The sequence below is a fragment of the Euprymna scolopes genome, chromosome 26 (genome assembly GCF_053919585.1).
Source record: "Euprymna scolopes isolate OS-2025 chromosome 26, ASM5391958v1, whole genome shotgun sequence".
Taxonomy (NCBI): Eukaryota; Metazoa; Mollusca; class Cephalopoda; order Sepiida; family Sepiolidae; genus Euprymna; species Euprymna scolopes.
The window spans coordinates 32,160,407-32,176,425 of record NC_136507.1 but is presented as its reverse complement, the minus strand read 5'-3'; the positions used below and the strand labels follow the sequence as shown (position 1 = coordinate 32,176,425).

Below are 16,019 nucleotides of genomic sequence, written 5' to 3'. Positions count from 1 at the left end.
TTTTTTAATGATAATCGAAAAAAAATTTATAACAAACTATTTAGAAATTTTAAAACAATTGGAATCGGTAACTATATCGAAATCAAAAAACATTGAGATCGTCCCATCACTAATATATAATAAATGAAAAAAAAAAATGAGAATTAAAAGTTAAAAATTTTATATCATCAGATTGAAAAGAAAAGAAAACAAAAAAAACTCTAAGCCATCGGCCATCTATATATATATATATATATAAGCTAAAATGTGTGTGTTAGTTTGTGCACTTTTTCTGTATGTCCGCAAAAGGCTCTTAGAGGGGGGGGGGGCTCGGTCAGCTCACTCCTTTAAACTTTTTGCATGCTGTCTAAATCATTATCTACAACTTAAGAACGGGAGTCGCGTCTATCTTTAACTTGCCCGACTTTTACGTGCTATTTTCGAGATTTTTTTTTGATCGCCGCGTGTTGATTTGGCTTTTTCGTATAAAAGCGAAACTAATTCGAAACTGGCATTGATCAATGCGGAGTTTCTCCTTATATCAGACAATTGCTATTCAATTTGGACAATCCCCTCTTTATGGGGAGCTGGTTTCCCCCCAACATCTTGGGGAAACAAAACCAGCCAAAGTTGGGTAAACAACCCCCCCCCCCCGAAAAAAAAACTGCCCCTCAGTCCGCTACTTCTATTTGACCTCATTAAGTCATTAAGTGCGGGCACCTGTCAATTCTGTTTCTACTTAAATAAATTCAAACATCTTTCAGTTACTCTTTCTTGCTGGCCGAGCGGTTAACGTGTCACGTTTTTCACACTTTATTTTCCAACTTCGCCTCAAAGCTTCGGGTTCGATCCTACCTACCTACCTACCTACCAAAACATTTTTTTTTTAATCCCCGCCCCGACACAAACACCCAGACCACAATTTTTTATATAATATTTAAACAGGGTTATTACTTTGCTTATTATTTTGTTTTTATTTACCCCTTCCCCCCTCACCCCGCCCGAGCACACACACCTCCAAACACCCGGGCAACGCCGGGTATCCCCGCTAGTCTATAATATAAATCTCACCTATCTGTTTAAATGTATGTATGTCTGCCTAAAACTTTCGACAGCGGTAACGGATTTTCACGAGATCGGTATTGTTTTGAAGCTCAATCGTTCAGACGACAAATATCAAAAAGTCGGCTAAAAACATTAATTCTTTCGCCTTCAATTGGGCACTTTTCTACAGGGAACATGAAAAGTAATATGGTTAAGCTTAAACATGGAAAAGTAAAAGACTAGTTAGCTGGAAAAGAAAAGTACAAAATATTCTAGTAAAAAATATAATAAATTTATAACTTAAAATATTGCAGTATTAACAATTGATTATATAATGTTATAAATTGAATTTTTTTTTAAATTCTTAATGCTGCAATATTTTAAGTTATAAATTTATTATATTATTTACTGGAATATTTTGATCCTTTCCTTTTCCAGTTTTAACTAGTCCTTTACTTTTCCATGTTTAAGCTTAACCATATTACTTTTCATGCTCGTATTTTTCTATTGTAATCCATGATTTTTCCAGGCTTCCAATAAATTCACTTCTTTGTTTAATTTCGTTTTATTTTTTTGTCTCCATGAACATATGTAATAACAATGTACGACACTCGTCTGCTTTCAATAAATCCCTCCCAATTATCTCCCTTTCATGCTTTCATTTTCTCTGTTCCACTTGTGACATCTCTTTTCGAGACAGCGGTGAATTAGTAGCAGCGACGTGATTGCTATGAAAACCTCTCACCTCCTGACATATTTTTACGATTTTGAACACCAGAAAATTCGTCATAACTTTTGTTTTACTGAACGAAAAGTGAAATTTTGTTTTTCACAATATAGCTGAGAAGATGATTTATAAATTGTAAAAATTGTTTCAAATTTGGTCGAAAAATGAGTGAGCGGTGAAACTGCCACTTAACCATATATTCAAACACGGCAATGTTTGCATGATAGAGATAGGACGATTCCAATAGTTCTCCCCCCCCCCCCGATCCCGATAGAATTTACTGATTCCATACTAAATTCCTGATTCAAATTTTTTTTTTTTTTACAAGATTTAATTGGAATGTGAACATGACCGTGCATATACCCCAAACTAACTCAATAAGTTACAAAAACCTCTCCCTTTTACTGTTGACGCCCTGCTGTTCCTATTTACAATGCCTCCCCACGGGACAGAGTTAGACACCAGGGTCGTTTTTTAACGTGGAGAAAAGGAACAAAAATAAAAATTGTCTCAGTCGTGAAGGATTTCTCCTCCACTGACAGAGAACAAGAAATTGGAGTGCAGCATCTGAAGAACAGATACTACACTTTGATCTTGGTCATACGCCCTGCTGTTGATGCTGAAAAACATTGTCCTCTAATAGTCACTTTGGAATTCACTCCCAGTTTCCTGGTCCCTTGATCGTGATAACCCGCAGAATAATAAATGTAATGTCAATAGAAATCTTACTGCTCAACTCCCCACATTATCCTGTTATACACGATCCCAAATGGCAATACTCCGTGTTTGGAACAAAAAAAAAAAAAGTGAAAATAACCGTGCAAAGAACAATATGTAAATATAGAATTGATTTAGGTTTATATAAAAGTGTAATAAATTTCACCTTGAAATTAATTACTGCTATTAGAATTCGAAAAAAAAGGTGGTTTTTGGTTGTTTTTTTTGTTTTTTTTACGGCATATCAACCCTTTTCAGGTTATTTAATGCCGAATCCAGTGATTTTTAAGAAAATTTTTTAAATAGAATATACTTGTTGTTTTCAAGTCGGTTTTCTATTTAACCTATAGTTGGGACCCTAACAGGTACTACCACTCCGGGTCAGAGTGGACCTGGGAGCAATAGCAATTGAAGGGTGGCTCCACACTCCCGAAAGCCTGCAAGCTGGGGCCTCACCACTGGATATAGTTTAAGGTCATATCCAGGACCCGAAAAGAAAGGGTAAAATAAATATATATATATTATATATTTATATAGTTAGTAATTTATAAAAATATATATGGCGATTAAGCTACACTGAATATTCGGTGTTTCATCTACTATAGGATTCGTCAGGCTTATGCGCGAATTCTGTGGTTGTTTCTTGTTTTTATATATGTTGAGGATTTTAGTTAGCCAATCAGCTTTCTAGTATCCACCGCGCCCCCTTCCTATCAGCCAATGGGCATGCATTTTATCGAACAAAGGATCTGTTTTAGAACTAGGTTAGTGGTTTAAGGCAGACGATTTTCCTCATTTCTGCTTTTTTTTTTTTTTTAATATATATATATATATATATATACACATATATATATATACACACACACACATACATATATTTAAGCAGACATTGTTAAAATCAACACAAAGCTTCTGTTTATACAGTTTTTTATTTCTTCAATTTTTCGTATTATCTTTTTTGTATATACAATACGAAACATTGAATAAAAAAGGTATTAGTAAACAGAAACTTTGTTTTTAACAATATCTGCCTGAATGAAAAAATGCGGCCTAAATACACACACACACACACACACACACACATATATATATATTTATTGTGTGTTTGGTTTAAACTTTGGGCATTGAAGGTCATTATCTTACACGGATGACCTTTTTCTAAAGGTAATCTCGTGAAAGTCATTCAAATCAACAGGTGGCATGTCGTGAGATGACCACTGGCATTTGATGATATTTCAAAGGGAGGACATCAGTTTTTTCAGTTTTTTTTTGTTCTGTTGCTTTTTATAAAAACGTGTTATTAGCTTTTTTATTGATCTAGATGACTTGCGCATTAGAAGTTAAAAATGGACAAATTTAGCGTGTGAATGCGTGTGTGTATATATATATATATTTTTTTTTTTTTTTTTTTTTTTACAAAGGCATCACCACATTATCAAGGCCCAGAGGCCACTCAAGGATAAGGGTTAAAGAGTGTACAGTAGAAGTTGGTCAATATAGTAATCATTAGTAATGAAAATTTGGTAAATTTAATGACTTATATGGAACGGCTCATCAAGAACTTATTTACTTTAGACTTGAACAAAACCATATTGTAGTCAGCCGGAAAGCAGGAAAACGGAAGACAATTCCACAGGCGTGCAGTTCTAAGAAAGAAGCTTTGTTCATGGAATATATATAACTATTTTTTTAAGTACCTATAGACACTAGGGTTTCATCCTTTTAGGAATCATCAGTATAGGGAGTTACGATTACAGCCGGTTGGAAGCTTCGAACCCAGACATGAAGCCATCTCTGACTCCATTAGCAAGGAACAAACCACACAGTTAACGTTAACCGCGAAAAATACAGTTGAAATTAACATTTATGTCAAGCGTAAATGTTTCGACGGCGAGAGTGATTTTAACATTATGATCTGCACGTGTGAACTCAATTGACCGAATTTAATTTCAACTTAGAGTGCTCAACAATAAGAACAGAGTTCTTAAAGGGGCTGACATAATTATTACTATATATACATACATATATATACATATATATATATATATGTATGATGTGCGTTCCTAAAGTATGCCTCCTATTTTTTTTTATTCCGCCCGAATAGATCAGAAGGGTTTCAAATTGTTTTGTTATGATAATTGAACTTGTGCATTCATGACTTGAACGTTTCGTCTCTGTTGCACAATTATTACAGTCGATTCTCAATCGATTATTATATTATACTCAGTATAAAGTAGAGATTTTGAAAAGTAAAAAAAAAAAAAAAAAGATCCAAGTGCCATCGACTAGAATTGAAACCAAAACCTACAACTCTCCAGCCTCATTCCTTAATCTCTGAGCCACATCCATACGCGCATAACTGACGAATGTAGATTTGTGCATGCAAACAGATTTGACAAGGTCAATTGTTTTGTTTTTAATTTTGACCTCTTCAACAATAATTTTTATCAGGTAAAATCCCAATGGAAAGTGTGATACCGGTTCAAATACCCTATATATCAATTTTCAACTTAGACCTAATATTCAGAGACGAGTTTGCTGATGCAATGATGAGGTCATTTTATATGTATAATATAAATATCAGGAAGAGAAAAACAAACCAACCATATATATATATATATATATATATATATATATATATATATATATAAAGCTGAATGTGTGTGTGTATGTGCGTGTGTTTGGTTACGAATAGGCTCCTATATGGTTGACTATTTTAAAAAAAACTGATTACATATAATGATAGATGTATCGAGACACAGGAATGGGTATGTTTGATCTGGCAGAACGGTGGTTCATTAAAATTGTGGGGTCTGCGTTTGCGCATGGTCCACAAAGTATCAAAATAAAAAATTAAAAAAACGTTTCCAAGTGTTTTTGATATAGATGTACATAAGAATACTTTGATAAGTATGTTTTAACTTAAATAGGGATGGTATAATAGAATTGTGGGGTCTGCGTTCGCGCCTGGCCTCCATAGAATGGAAATAGGCACAAATTTTAATAAAGACTTTTCATATCTATCTGCGTAAGTATACTTTCATAATTATGTCTCAGTTTGAAGAAATATGGTATAATAAAATTATGGGGTGTTTGTTCGCACCTGACCTCTATAGAATGGAAATATGTCACAAAGTTTAACAAGGTTTTTTTTAATATAGATCCACAGAATATTGTGATAAGTGTATCAGTGTGAACAGGTATGGTATAATACATTATGGGGTTTATCTAGTTTATTTTCATCATATGTTGCTTTGGTTTTGATACCCCGAAATTCAACCCAAATTTACAACCCTTCCTTTTCATAACCTATTATACTTTCATAAATCAGAGTCGATTTTCTGTAGGCTGTTTTTGAATCCAGTCAACGACGGGTACTTTTGCTAGTGTATATATATATATATATATATATATATATATATATATATATATATATATTTCACTAGCAGAAAGATGTTGCCCGAGATTGAATGATCAACAAATGTTTTATGTTCCAATATTTTTTTTCATCGAAATTTATGAAATCGTCCATTTTTCTATCAAATCATTTAATTGCCTGCTCTAGTTGGGGACCCATCGCAGTGCATTGGGAGGAAGCTTCACATGCCTCTCCACAGTGATTTAATCAACAATACATTGTAGTCTACAATGCACTGTAGATAACATTCTGCTGAATTGATAAAATTATTTTTATATATATATTAAAGTTTAAAATGCAAAAGTCAAGTATCATGATTCAATTGTGCTCTAAATAGAAACATTCATTTTTAACGCGTCCCTGTCATATCAAAGAACCCACTGATGATTTTATATGCCGGGCCTTTCTACTTGTGCGGTAATAAAACTTTTCAAATGCATGTGTGATTTTTTTTTTTTTTTCAGACTTTACATATCTCCATTTTCATTTCCTTTTTTTTTTTTCTTCTGCAAATCCATTTTCATTCCATATACTAAACTTATCACAGTTTTTTTTTTTTTTTTTTTTTGGGAGAAACATACATTTGTCTCTGATCAATCTTAAGAAATCTAAATTCTAATGATTATGGGTTAAATTTAATGGAAGTCTGAAATATTTGAATTTTCAAATGGGAAGTTGAACCCATATTATTTTTATTATTCTTATTAGAAAACTTCGCAAATATACCAACAAGGTGTGCGTGTGTATATATGTAGTTTTTTTTTTTTTTTTTAACGATATTGAGGTTAGCGTCTTCACTTGAAGATCGGATGTTTGTTTTTTTTTTGTTTTTTTTTTAGAAATTGCCCATTTTTTATTTTGGACGTAAACAAATTTTTTATTTATTCATTTATTTTTAAAACAGTAATCTACGTACATGCATGTTTTGGGTCCCGACCCCTCTTCAGCGTAGCTTGACTGTTATTAGGACTCGAACCCTGGACCTTATGTATTTCAGTCCAGCATCTTATCCATAACGCTATGATGCCATAGACGATATACTATTTAGTCTTTATCGTTTATATATATATATATATATATATATATATATATATATATATATATATACACACACACACACTAGCATTTCAGCCTGGCTTTGCCCGGGTGTTTGGAGGTGTGTGTTGAGCTATAAAAAAAAAAAAAAAAAAAAAAAAAAAAATGGTAGTAGGAAGGCAGGCTCGAACCCATACCGCGAAGGAGGAAAAGAGCAAGAAAAAACATGACGTCTTTGCTATTACGACCACCATCAAAGTGGAAGTGACATATGTTTAAATTAAGGCTAGACAATCTAAATAAGGGGATGACTTTCGAAAATATCGGCAAAAAAAGCGACCCCTCCTTGTTGAAGGTGAAGAAATTAACGTTTTTAGCCAATTTTTCGGTATTTGTCGTCTGAAGTGTCGAGCTTCAAAACGATACCGATCTTGTGAAAATCCGTCGCCTCTGTCAAAGGTTTTAGGCAGATATGCAAACATACATACATACATTTATAATATTGGTAGCTCAAATTTTGGACCCAAACCGATTAAAAAGCTTGCCCTATCTCTGAATACCCTTTATGTAAAATTTCAAAGGTTTAAACCAGAAATTGTCTGAGTAATTTGGTAGAGACTGCAGTGGTCAAAATTTTTTTAACTTTGACCCTTATTATGACCCCTTTATATTTATTGTTTGGGGCTCAAATCAAGTTATTAAGTTAGATCCATGTCCAAGAAACCTATATCTAAAATTTCAAGTATTTATACCCAAAATTGACGGAGGAGTTTGGTAGAGTTCTCAACAGGTCAACTTAACAGCCAAATTTCTGGCCAAAAGCGGATTACAAAGATTTTCCCAAATCTCAGTACCCTGTATATCAAATTTCGAATTGACAAAATTATTCCGTAGGAAAATGTACACAGACACACACACAGAAACGTTCACTTATATATATACTAGCGGGGGATACCCAGCGATGCCCAGGTGTTTTGAGATAAATCAAAACTCAGGGGGGGGGGGGTTAAAATAATTTTTAAAAAGTTTTGGTAGGTGAATATGAGGATCGAACCCGAACCCTTGAGGCAAAATTGGAAATTAAAGTGTGGAGAAAGAAAAGAAAAAAAAAACCGTTAACCATTGGGCCACCACGACATCCAACGGAGACATGTTTGAATTTATTTATTTAATAACTATTAAAAACAGGTGTCCGCAATAAAAGTTAACTCTGCTGCTTCCATTTGACCTAATTAAGAAGGTCAAATAGAAGTCAAGCAGTTCACTTTTGCTGGGAGGCAGCGGTTGGGTGTGTTTACCCAAATTTTACTTTTTTCCTCAACGAATGTTGGGGAGGGGGAAACCAACTCCCAATTGTTCAGATTGAATAGCAATTGTCTGATATACAAGATTGATCAAAGCTGATTTGCTTCTGGACGTTTTTTCCGGCGCAATGCCGAAAAACACGTCCGTTTGAGTTTAGTTTCACTTTATTTATACTAAAAAGCCCAATCAACATGCGAGAAGCCAAACTAGCAATAATTTTGTAAAAGTCGACGTAAATAAAGATATTATCTACGGCCTATATAAATACTTCTAAGCGATCGTAATCCCCCCGAGAGCGTGTGCGAGAAAAGCCTTTGCGAGACATACATAAAATGGTCACACACATTTTGCCTTTTATATATATATATATATATAATAAATATTATATGTAATATCAATATAATATAATATCAATATAATATCAGAATATAATAATCTATAATATAAATCTCACCTGTCTGTTTAAATGAATGTATGTACATATGTATGTTTGCCTAAAACGTTCGACAGAGGCCACGGATTTTCACAAGATCAGTATTGTTTTGAAGCTCGACCCTTCAGACGACAAATATCCAAAAATTGGCTAAAAACATTAATTCCTCCACACTTATCTGGGCATTTTTCTACAGGGAGGGGGGCGTCGAATTTGTCGCCGATATTTTTTTAAAGTCATCCTCTTTTCGATTGACTAACCTTAATTTTTTTTTTTTTTTGGCTCAAAACACAACACACAACTCCAAACACCCGAGCAATGCCAGGTACCCAGGCTAGTGATATATTATGATATATAAAAATATAATAATAATATATCAATGTAATAATATGTGATATCAATATAATGATATATAATATCTATGCCAGAGCGATTTAAAAAAAAAAAAAAAAAAAAAAAAAAAAAAAAAAAAAAAAATCAACTTATATATATATACACACACATCGAAATATTTGATTTTTCAAAGGGAAAGTTATGCCGTTATTATTACTACTACTACTACTTTTATTACTAAATGTGCACTAATTAAAATGCATGTATATTATGATATATAAAAATATAATAATAATAATATATCAATGTAATAATATGTGATATCAATATAATGATATATAATATCTATGACAGAGCGATTAAAAAAAAAAAAAAAAAAAAAAAAAAAATGAACTTATATATACACACACACTAGCAGGCAGACATTGTCCGGAATTACATGATCATCAAATGGTTCACACTCCAATATTTTTATTGTCATCGAAATATTTGATTTTTCAAAGGGGAAGTTATGCCCATATTATTATTGGTGGTGTTATTATTACTACTATTATTATTTTTATTACTAAGTGTGCACTAATTAAAATGCATGTAATAAAAATGGCTGATAAAATTAACGTTGATTTTTCTTTATTCTTGCAGCTGCTCTCCTCTGTTCACTTCCTCATTGTTTTGTCGAGATTGAAGCTGGCTACTGCGACAGACTGTTCCAGTCCCTGGTTCCTGCAATTTTACCATTTTCCTCCTGTTTTCCATTCGCTCGGCTCCGAGAGAGTGATGACGGGGACAAGAACCACACCATGTCATCATCCACCTCCGCGGAAGAAATGATTGACCAGAGCAAAGGAAGTCAGCTTCCGGTTCCTGTGCTCGGAATCACATTGCAGTTCCAAGGAAGCAACCAACTCCTCGCTGCTCGCTCCTTGCAGAGCCTCCCCGAAGTCGGTTGGCAACCCTTGGTGCTTCCTGGTGCGGTGGCCCGTGTCCTCGACGACGGGCTGCATTATTTCATACACGAGAGTCTTAGTCTGCCGCTGCTCGCAGTAAAAACTGGCTGCCCCCAGGCGGGGGTCCAGCTCGTAGTTTTCGTCCAAGAAGAAGGGAACTTCCGTGTAATGGAACAGTTTTACAGCAAACTGTTTGGGGTGAAACCCATCGAACAGGGCACCCCTGGGGGAACGATCTGCACTTCGATCATGCCGCTTTCGCCACAGATGGAATTCGTACTCGCTTTTTACCGCGGTCTGAAAACGCAGTCAATGAAAAAGGCCGCCCTCTATGTTCACGTCAAGGATGTCTACACGATCCGCGGGATCATAAAGATATGCACAGACTACTGGCACATAAACGATCCGGAAGGCAACCGGATCGTCATCTTTCAAAGTCTCAAGTAAAATGCTGCTCCTCGGACGATTTAAACTTTTTTTTTTTTGTGCGGATCTGTGACGCATGAGAAGCAGTAAAAAAAATAATAATTAAGAACTAAAAAAAATTAAAAATTAAGAGAAAATTAAAAAAAAATGAAATTCAAAAATAATAAAATAATGAAATTATAATAATGAAGACATGTTTCTACTGTTATCGTATTCTTGTAAATGTCTTTTTTCATGTATTATACAAGTATGCATGCATATATATGTATGTATGCAAGTATGTATATATATATGTATGTATGTATATATGCAAGTATATATATATATATATATATATATATATGTGTGTATGTATGCAAGTATATGTATATATATGTATGTATGCAAGTATATGTATATATATGTATGTATGCAAGTATATGTATATATATGTATGTATGCAAGTATATGTATATATATGTATGTATGCAAGTATATGTATATGTATATATATGTATGCATACATGTATATATATAAGTATGTATGCATACATGTATATATATATGTATGTATGCATACATGTATATATATATGTATGTATGCATACATGTATATATATATGTATGTATGCATACATGTATATATATATGTATGTATGCATACATGTATATATATGTATGTATGCATACATGTATATATATGTATGTATGCATACATGTATATATATGTATGTATGCATACATGTATATATATGTATGTATGCATACATGTATATATATGTATGTATGCATACATGTATATATATGTATGTATGCATACATGTATATATATGTATGTATGCATACATGTATATATATGTATGTATGCATACATGTATATATATGTATGTATGCATACATGTATATATATGTATGTATGCATACATGTATATATATGTATGTATGCATACATGTATATATATGTATGTATGCAAGTATATATATATATGTATGCAAGTATATATATATATGTATGTATGCAAGTATGTATGTATATATATATATATATATATGTATGTATGCAAGTATGTATATATATATGTATGTATGCAAGTATGTATATATATATGTATGTATGCAAGTATGTATGTATATATATATATATATATGTATGCAAGTATGTATATATATATATATGTATGTATGCAAGTATGTATATATATATATATGTATATATGTATGTATGCAAGTATGTATATATATATATGTATATATGTATGTATGCAAGTATGTATATATATATATGTATATATGTATGTATGCAAGTATGTATATATATATATATATGTATGTATGCAAGTATGTATATATATATATATATGTATGTATGCAAGTATGTATATATATATATATATGTATGTATGCAAGTATGTATATATATATATATATATATGTATGTATGCAAGTATGTATATATATATATATATATGTATGTATGCAAGTATGTATATATATATATATATATATATATGTATGTATGCAAGTATGTATATCTATGTATGTATGCAAGTATGTATATCTATGTATGTATGCAAGTATGTATATCTATGTATGTATGCAAGTATGTATATCTATGTATGTATGCAAGTATGTATATCTATGTATGTATGCAAGTATGTATATATATGTATGTATGCAAGTATGTATATATATGTATGTATGCAAGTATGTATATATGTATGTATGCAAGTATGTATATATATGTATGTATGAAAGTATGTATGTATATATATATGTATGTATGCAAGTATGTATATATATATATGTATGTATGCAAGTATGTATATATATATATGTATATGTATGTATGCAAGTATATATATATGTATGCAAATATATATATATGTATATATGCAAGTATATATGTATGTATGCAAGTATATATATATGTATATATGCAAGTATATATATATGTATATATGCAAGTATATATATATATTTATATATGCAAGTATATATATATATTTATATATGCAAGTATATATATATATTTATATATGCAAGTATATATATATATATATATATGCAAGTATATATATATATGTATATATGCAAGTATATATATATATGTATATATGCAAGTATATATATATATGTATATATGCAAGTATATATATATGTATATATGCAAGTATATATATATGTATATATGCAAGTATATATATATATATATGTATATATGCAAGTATATATATATATATATGTATATATGCAAGTATATATATATATATATGTATATATGCAAGTATATATATATATATATGTATATATGCAAGTATATATATATATATATGTATATATGCAAGTATATATATATATATGTATATATGCAAGTATATATATATATATATGTATATATGCAAGTATATATATATATGTATATATGCAAGTATATATATATATGTATATATGCAAGTATATATATATATATATGTATATATGCAAGTATATATATATATATATGCAAGTATATATATATATATGTATATATGCAAGTATATATATATATGTATACATGCAAGTATGTATATATATGTATATGTATGTATGCAAGTATGTATATATATATGTATGTATGCAAGTATGTATATATATATGTATATATGCAAGTATATATATATGTATATATGCAAGTATATATATATGTATATATGCAAGTATGTATATATATATGTATATATGCAAGTATGTATATATATATGGATATATGCAAGTATATATATATATATGTATGTATGCATGTATATATATATGCATGTATGCATGTATATATGTATGTATGCATGTATATATGTATGTATGCATGTATATATATATGTATGCATGTATATATATATGTATGCATGTATATATATATGTATGCATGTATATATATATGTATGCATGTATATATATATGTATGTATGCACGTATATATATATATGTATGTATGCAAGTATGTATATATATATATGTATGTATGCATGCACATATTTATGAATGTATGTATGCATGTACGTACATACATATGCAAGTATGTGTATACGCACATATGCAAGTATATATGCATGCAAGAACGTATATATGCATGTTATACAACATAATCACATTGAAGTTAAGCAATGATGAGCCTGGCCAGTACCATATGGGTAACCATTTGGAAATAGCAGACGGCACTGTATGTAATCTCCACTTGGCATTGTTTCCAGTCATCCTGAAATTTCTACTTATACTGATATTTAACAATGCCAAGTCAGGAGAGATGTGGTTGGAGATTACGCAACTCTTGCCACAAAAATTCCATGTGCAAGCACTCTTACAGTGGGTATCCATAGTCTGTCAAGACTGAAGGGAGCTACCATATATGTATGCAAGTGTGCAAGCTTATCTGTCAGCTTAACATGTAAAATGATGAGTTTCCATTTCAGCGTTTCATTTTGATGATGAAAGCAAGTCAAAAAATACAGTCGTCATCTTTATGAACAAGTCGAATGAAGTTGAACCATGACTAACGGTGCATAACTCGTGTTCATAATTTTCTAGTCGAGAACAGGGACCATTTTTATGGATTTGTGATGCACGAGAAGAAAAAAAAAATTAAGAAAATTCAAAATAAAATTCAAAAATTATAACGCAGCAATTTTTCTTGTGTTACCGTGTATACAGATGTAAATGTCTTTTCTGTAGGTATGTATGTGTGTATGTCAGCTTGACATGTATATTTTTGTTAAACGCAATATTTCTCTTCTTTTTTTTAATAAGTTGGATAATTCCTATTTCAGTCGCGTAAATTATTTAGAGTGAAATAGGTTTGGTAATTGTTTCAGCATTTACTCTCACAAAAGTTCCAGGAAATTTTAATGAGGAAAATAATATAACAGTCTGACAAATCCTCATGAGGATGAAACACGGGAAATTTTGTGTAGCTTAATTGCCATATATATTTTCAAAACTTACTACCTAGCTCTACTCACATATGGAACAATGTTTAATTAAATAATAGCGGGACCTGTGGAAATTCCACAGGGAACTCATTCATATGTATTATATTGATGTTGGTATTCTGTAGATGTTCAGTGTAAATGGAGACGCTCTGATATTATTGTAGCTTTTTTTTTGTTTAATCTGCAAAAGTATTTATCTAAGCTAGCACAAACGCCCGGCAAAGCCCGATCACAAAGTACGCTTAAATATGATAGTTTCATTCTTGCAGATATCGGATATATTATTATTGTTCTATAGATTTTTATATATTTTAAAGTTGCGATTTCAAAAATGAAAATATATATATATATATATATATGCAAATAATTGAAATAGTATTCTGACAAAATAGAGAAAATAAAAAGGAACAACCCGTATTATGTGTTCATCAACGTTTCGTCTTTATTTCGAGACTTCCTACAATTCATCCAGAGGAAGTCTCGAAATAAAGACGAAACGTTGATGAACACATAATACGGTTTGTTCCTTTTTATTTTATATATATATATATATATATATATCCATATGACTTTGGTGCATTAGCTTTAATCGAAACTGAAATAAAGACTTACGAAAAAGAATATATATATATATATATATATATATATATATATATATATATATATATATATAAAACTTGAGTTCCTTCAGCCACATTCGAAACCGACTAAAACTTATTAAGACTTCTTGATAAAATTATTTATTAAAAAAAAAATTAGATTACTGGAGTGCGATCAGCTATAATCGAAACCAAAACTTATGAAGAATTCTTGCTAAAATTATTTATGACAAGAAATGAAAGTACATAACAATTAAACGACCCGGATTTAAGTATGACACAGAAAATAACATGCCCACTACTATATTAATATATAGATAGAAATAGATACATAAAATTATGTTTTTACATGAAATTAAAAAAGTGTATACGTATGATTTTAAGAAAATATATAATCTCCAGTTATATATTCTGCAAATAATATTCTGAATTGTAACACATTAAGCTCAATGAAGGTGAATTTTCACTTTCAGTTGGTTAGTTGTTTTTGTTTTACGACATATCAACCCTTTTCAGGTTATTTAATGCCGAATTCAGTGATTTTGAAGAAAAAATTTTTAATAGAATATATTTGTTTTTTTCAAGCCGGTTTCTATTTAATCCATAGTTGGGACCCTAACAGGTACTACCACTTTAGGTCAGAGTAGACCTGGGAGCAATGGCGATTAAAGGGTGGCTCCACACTACCCAAAGCCCGCAAGCTGGGGCCTCACCATCGGATATAGTTTAAGGTCATATCCAGGACCTTAACTTTCAGAGCATGTGTATCATTATCATTCCAAAAACAAAAAGATTCAAGTAATTATAGTAAGCCACCTGGCGTTGCCCAGTCGTAAGATACACTTAATATATTTTAATTCATGCAGATTATGTTATTATAATTATTATTATTATTATTATTATTATAGAGACAATTCTCTATAGATTATTATATTGAACCTAATTTATAGTAGTGAGATCAAAACTAAAAAATATATATATATGATTAGGTGCCATCAGCTAGAATTGAAAAAAAAACAAAAAAAAAACAAACTCTTCACCCTCGTTTCATAGCCTCTAAGCCACACACACACACACACACAGAGATTATATATATATATATATATATATATTTT

General features: G+C 31.0%; 1 protein-coding gene across 1 annotated transcript in view; it reads left to right on the top strand.

Annotated features, from left to right (window-relative positions):
- LOC145247974 (uncharacterized) overlaps positions 1-10,554 on the top strand; it is a 536,604-nt gene extending 526,050 nt beyond the window's left edge. The window contains exon 4 of the mRNA XM_080109633.1: positions 9,634-10,554. Within this exon, the coding sequence (XP_079965759.1) occupies positions 9,634-10,385 (752 nt within the window). The 3' untranslated portion in view covers positions 10,386-10,554. The remainder of the gene's footprint in view (positions 1-9,633) is intronic.
- Positions 10,555-16,019: the final 5,465 nt, after the last annotated feature.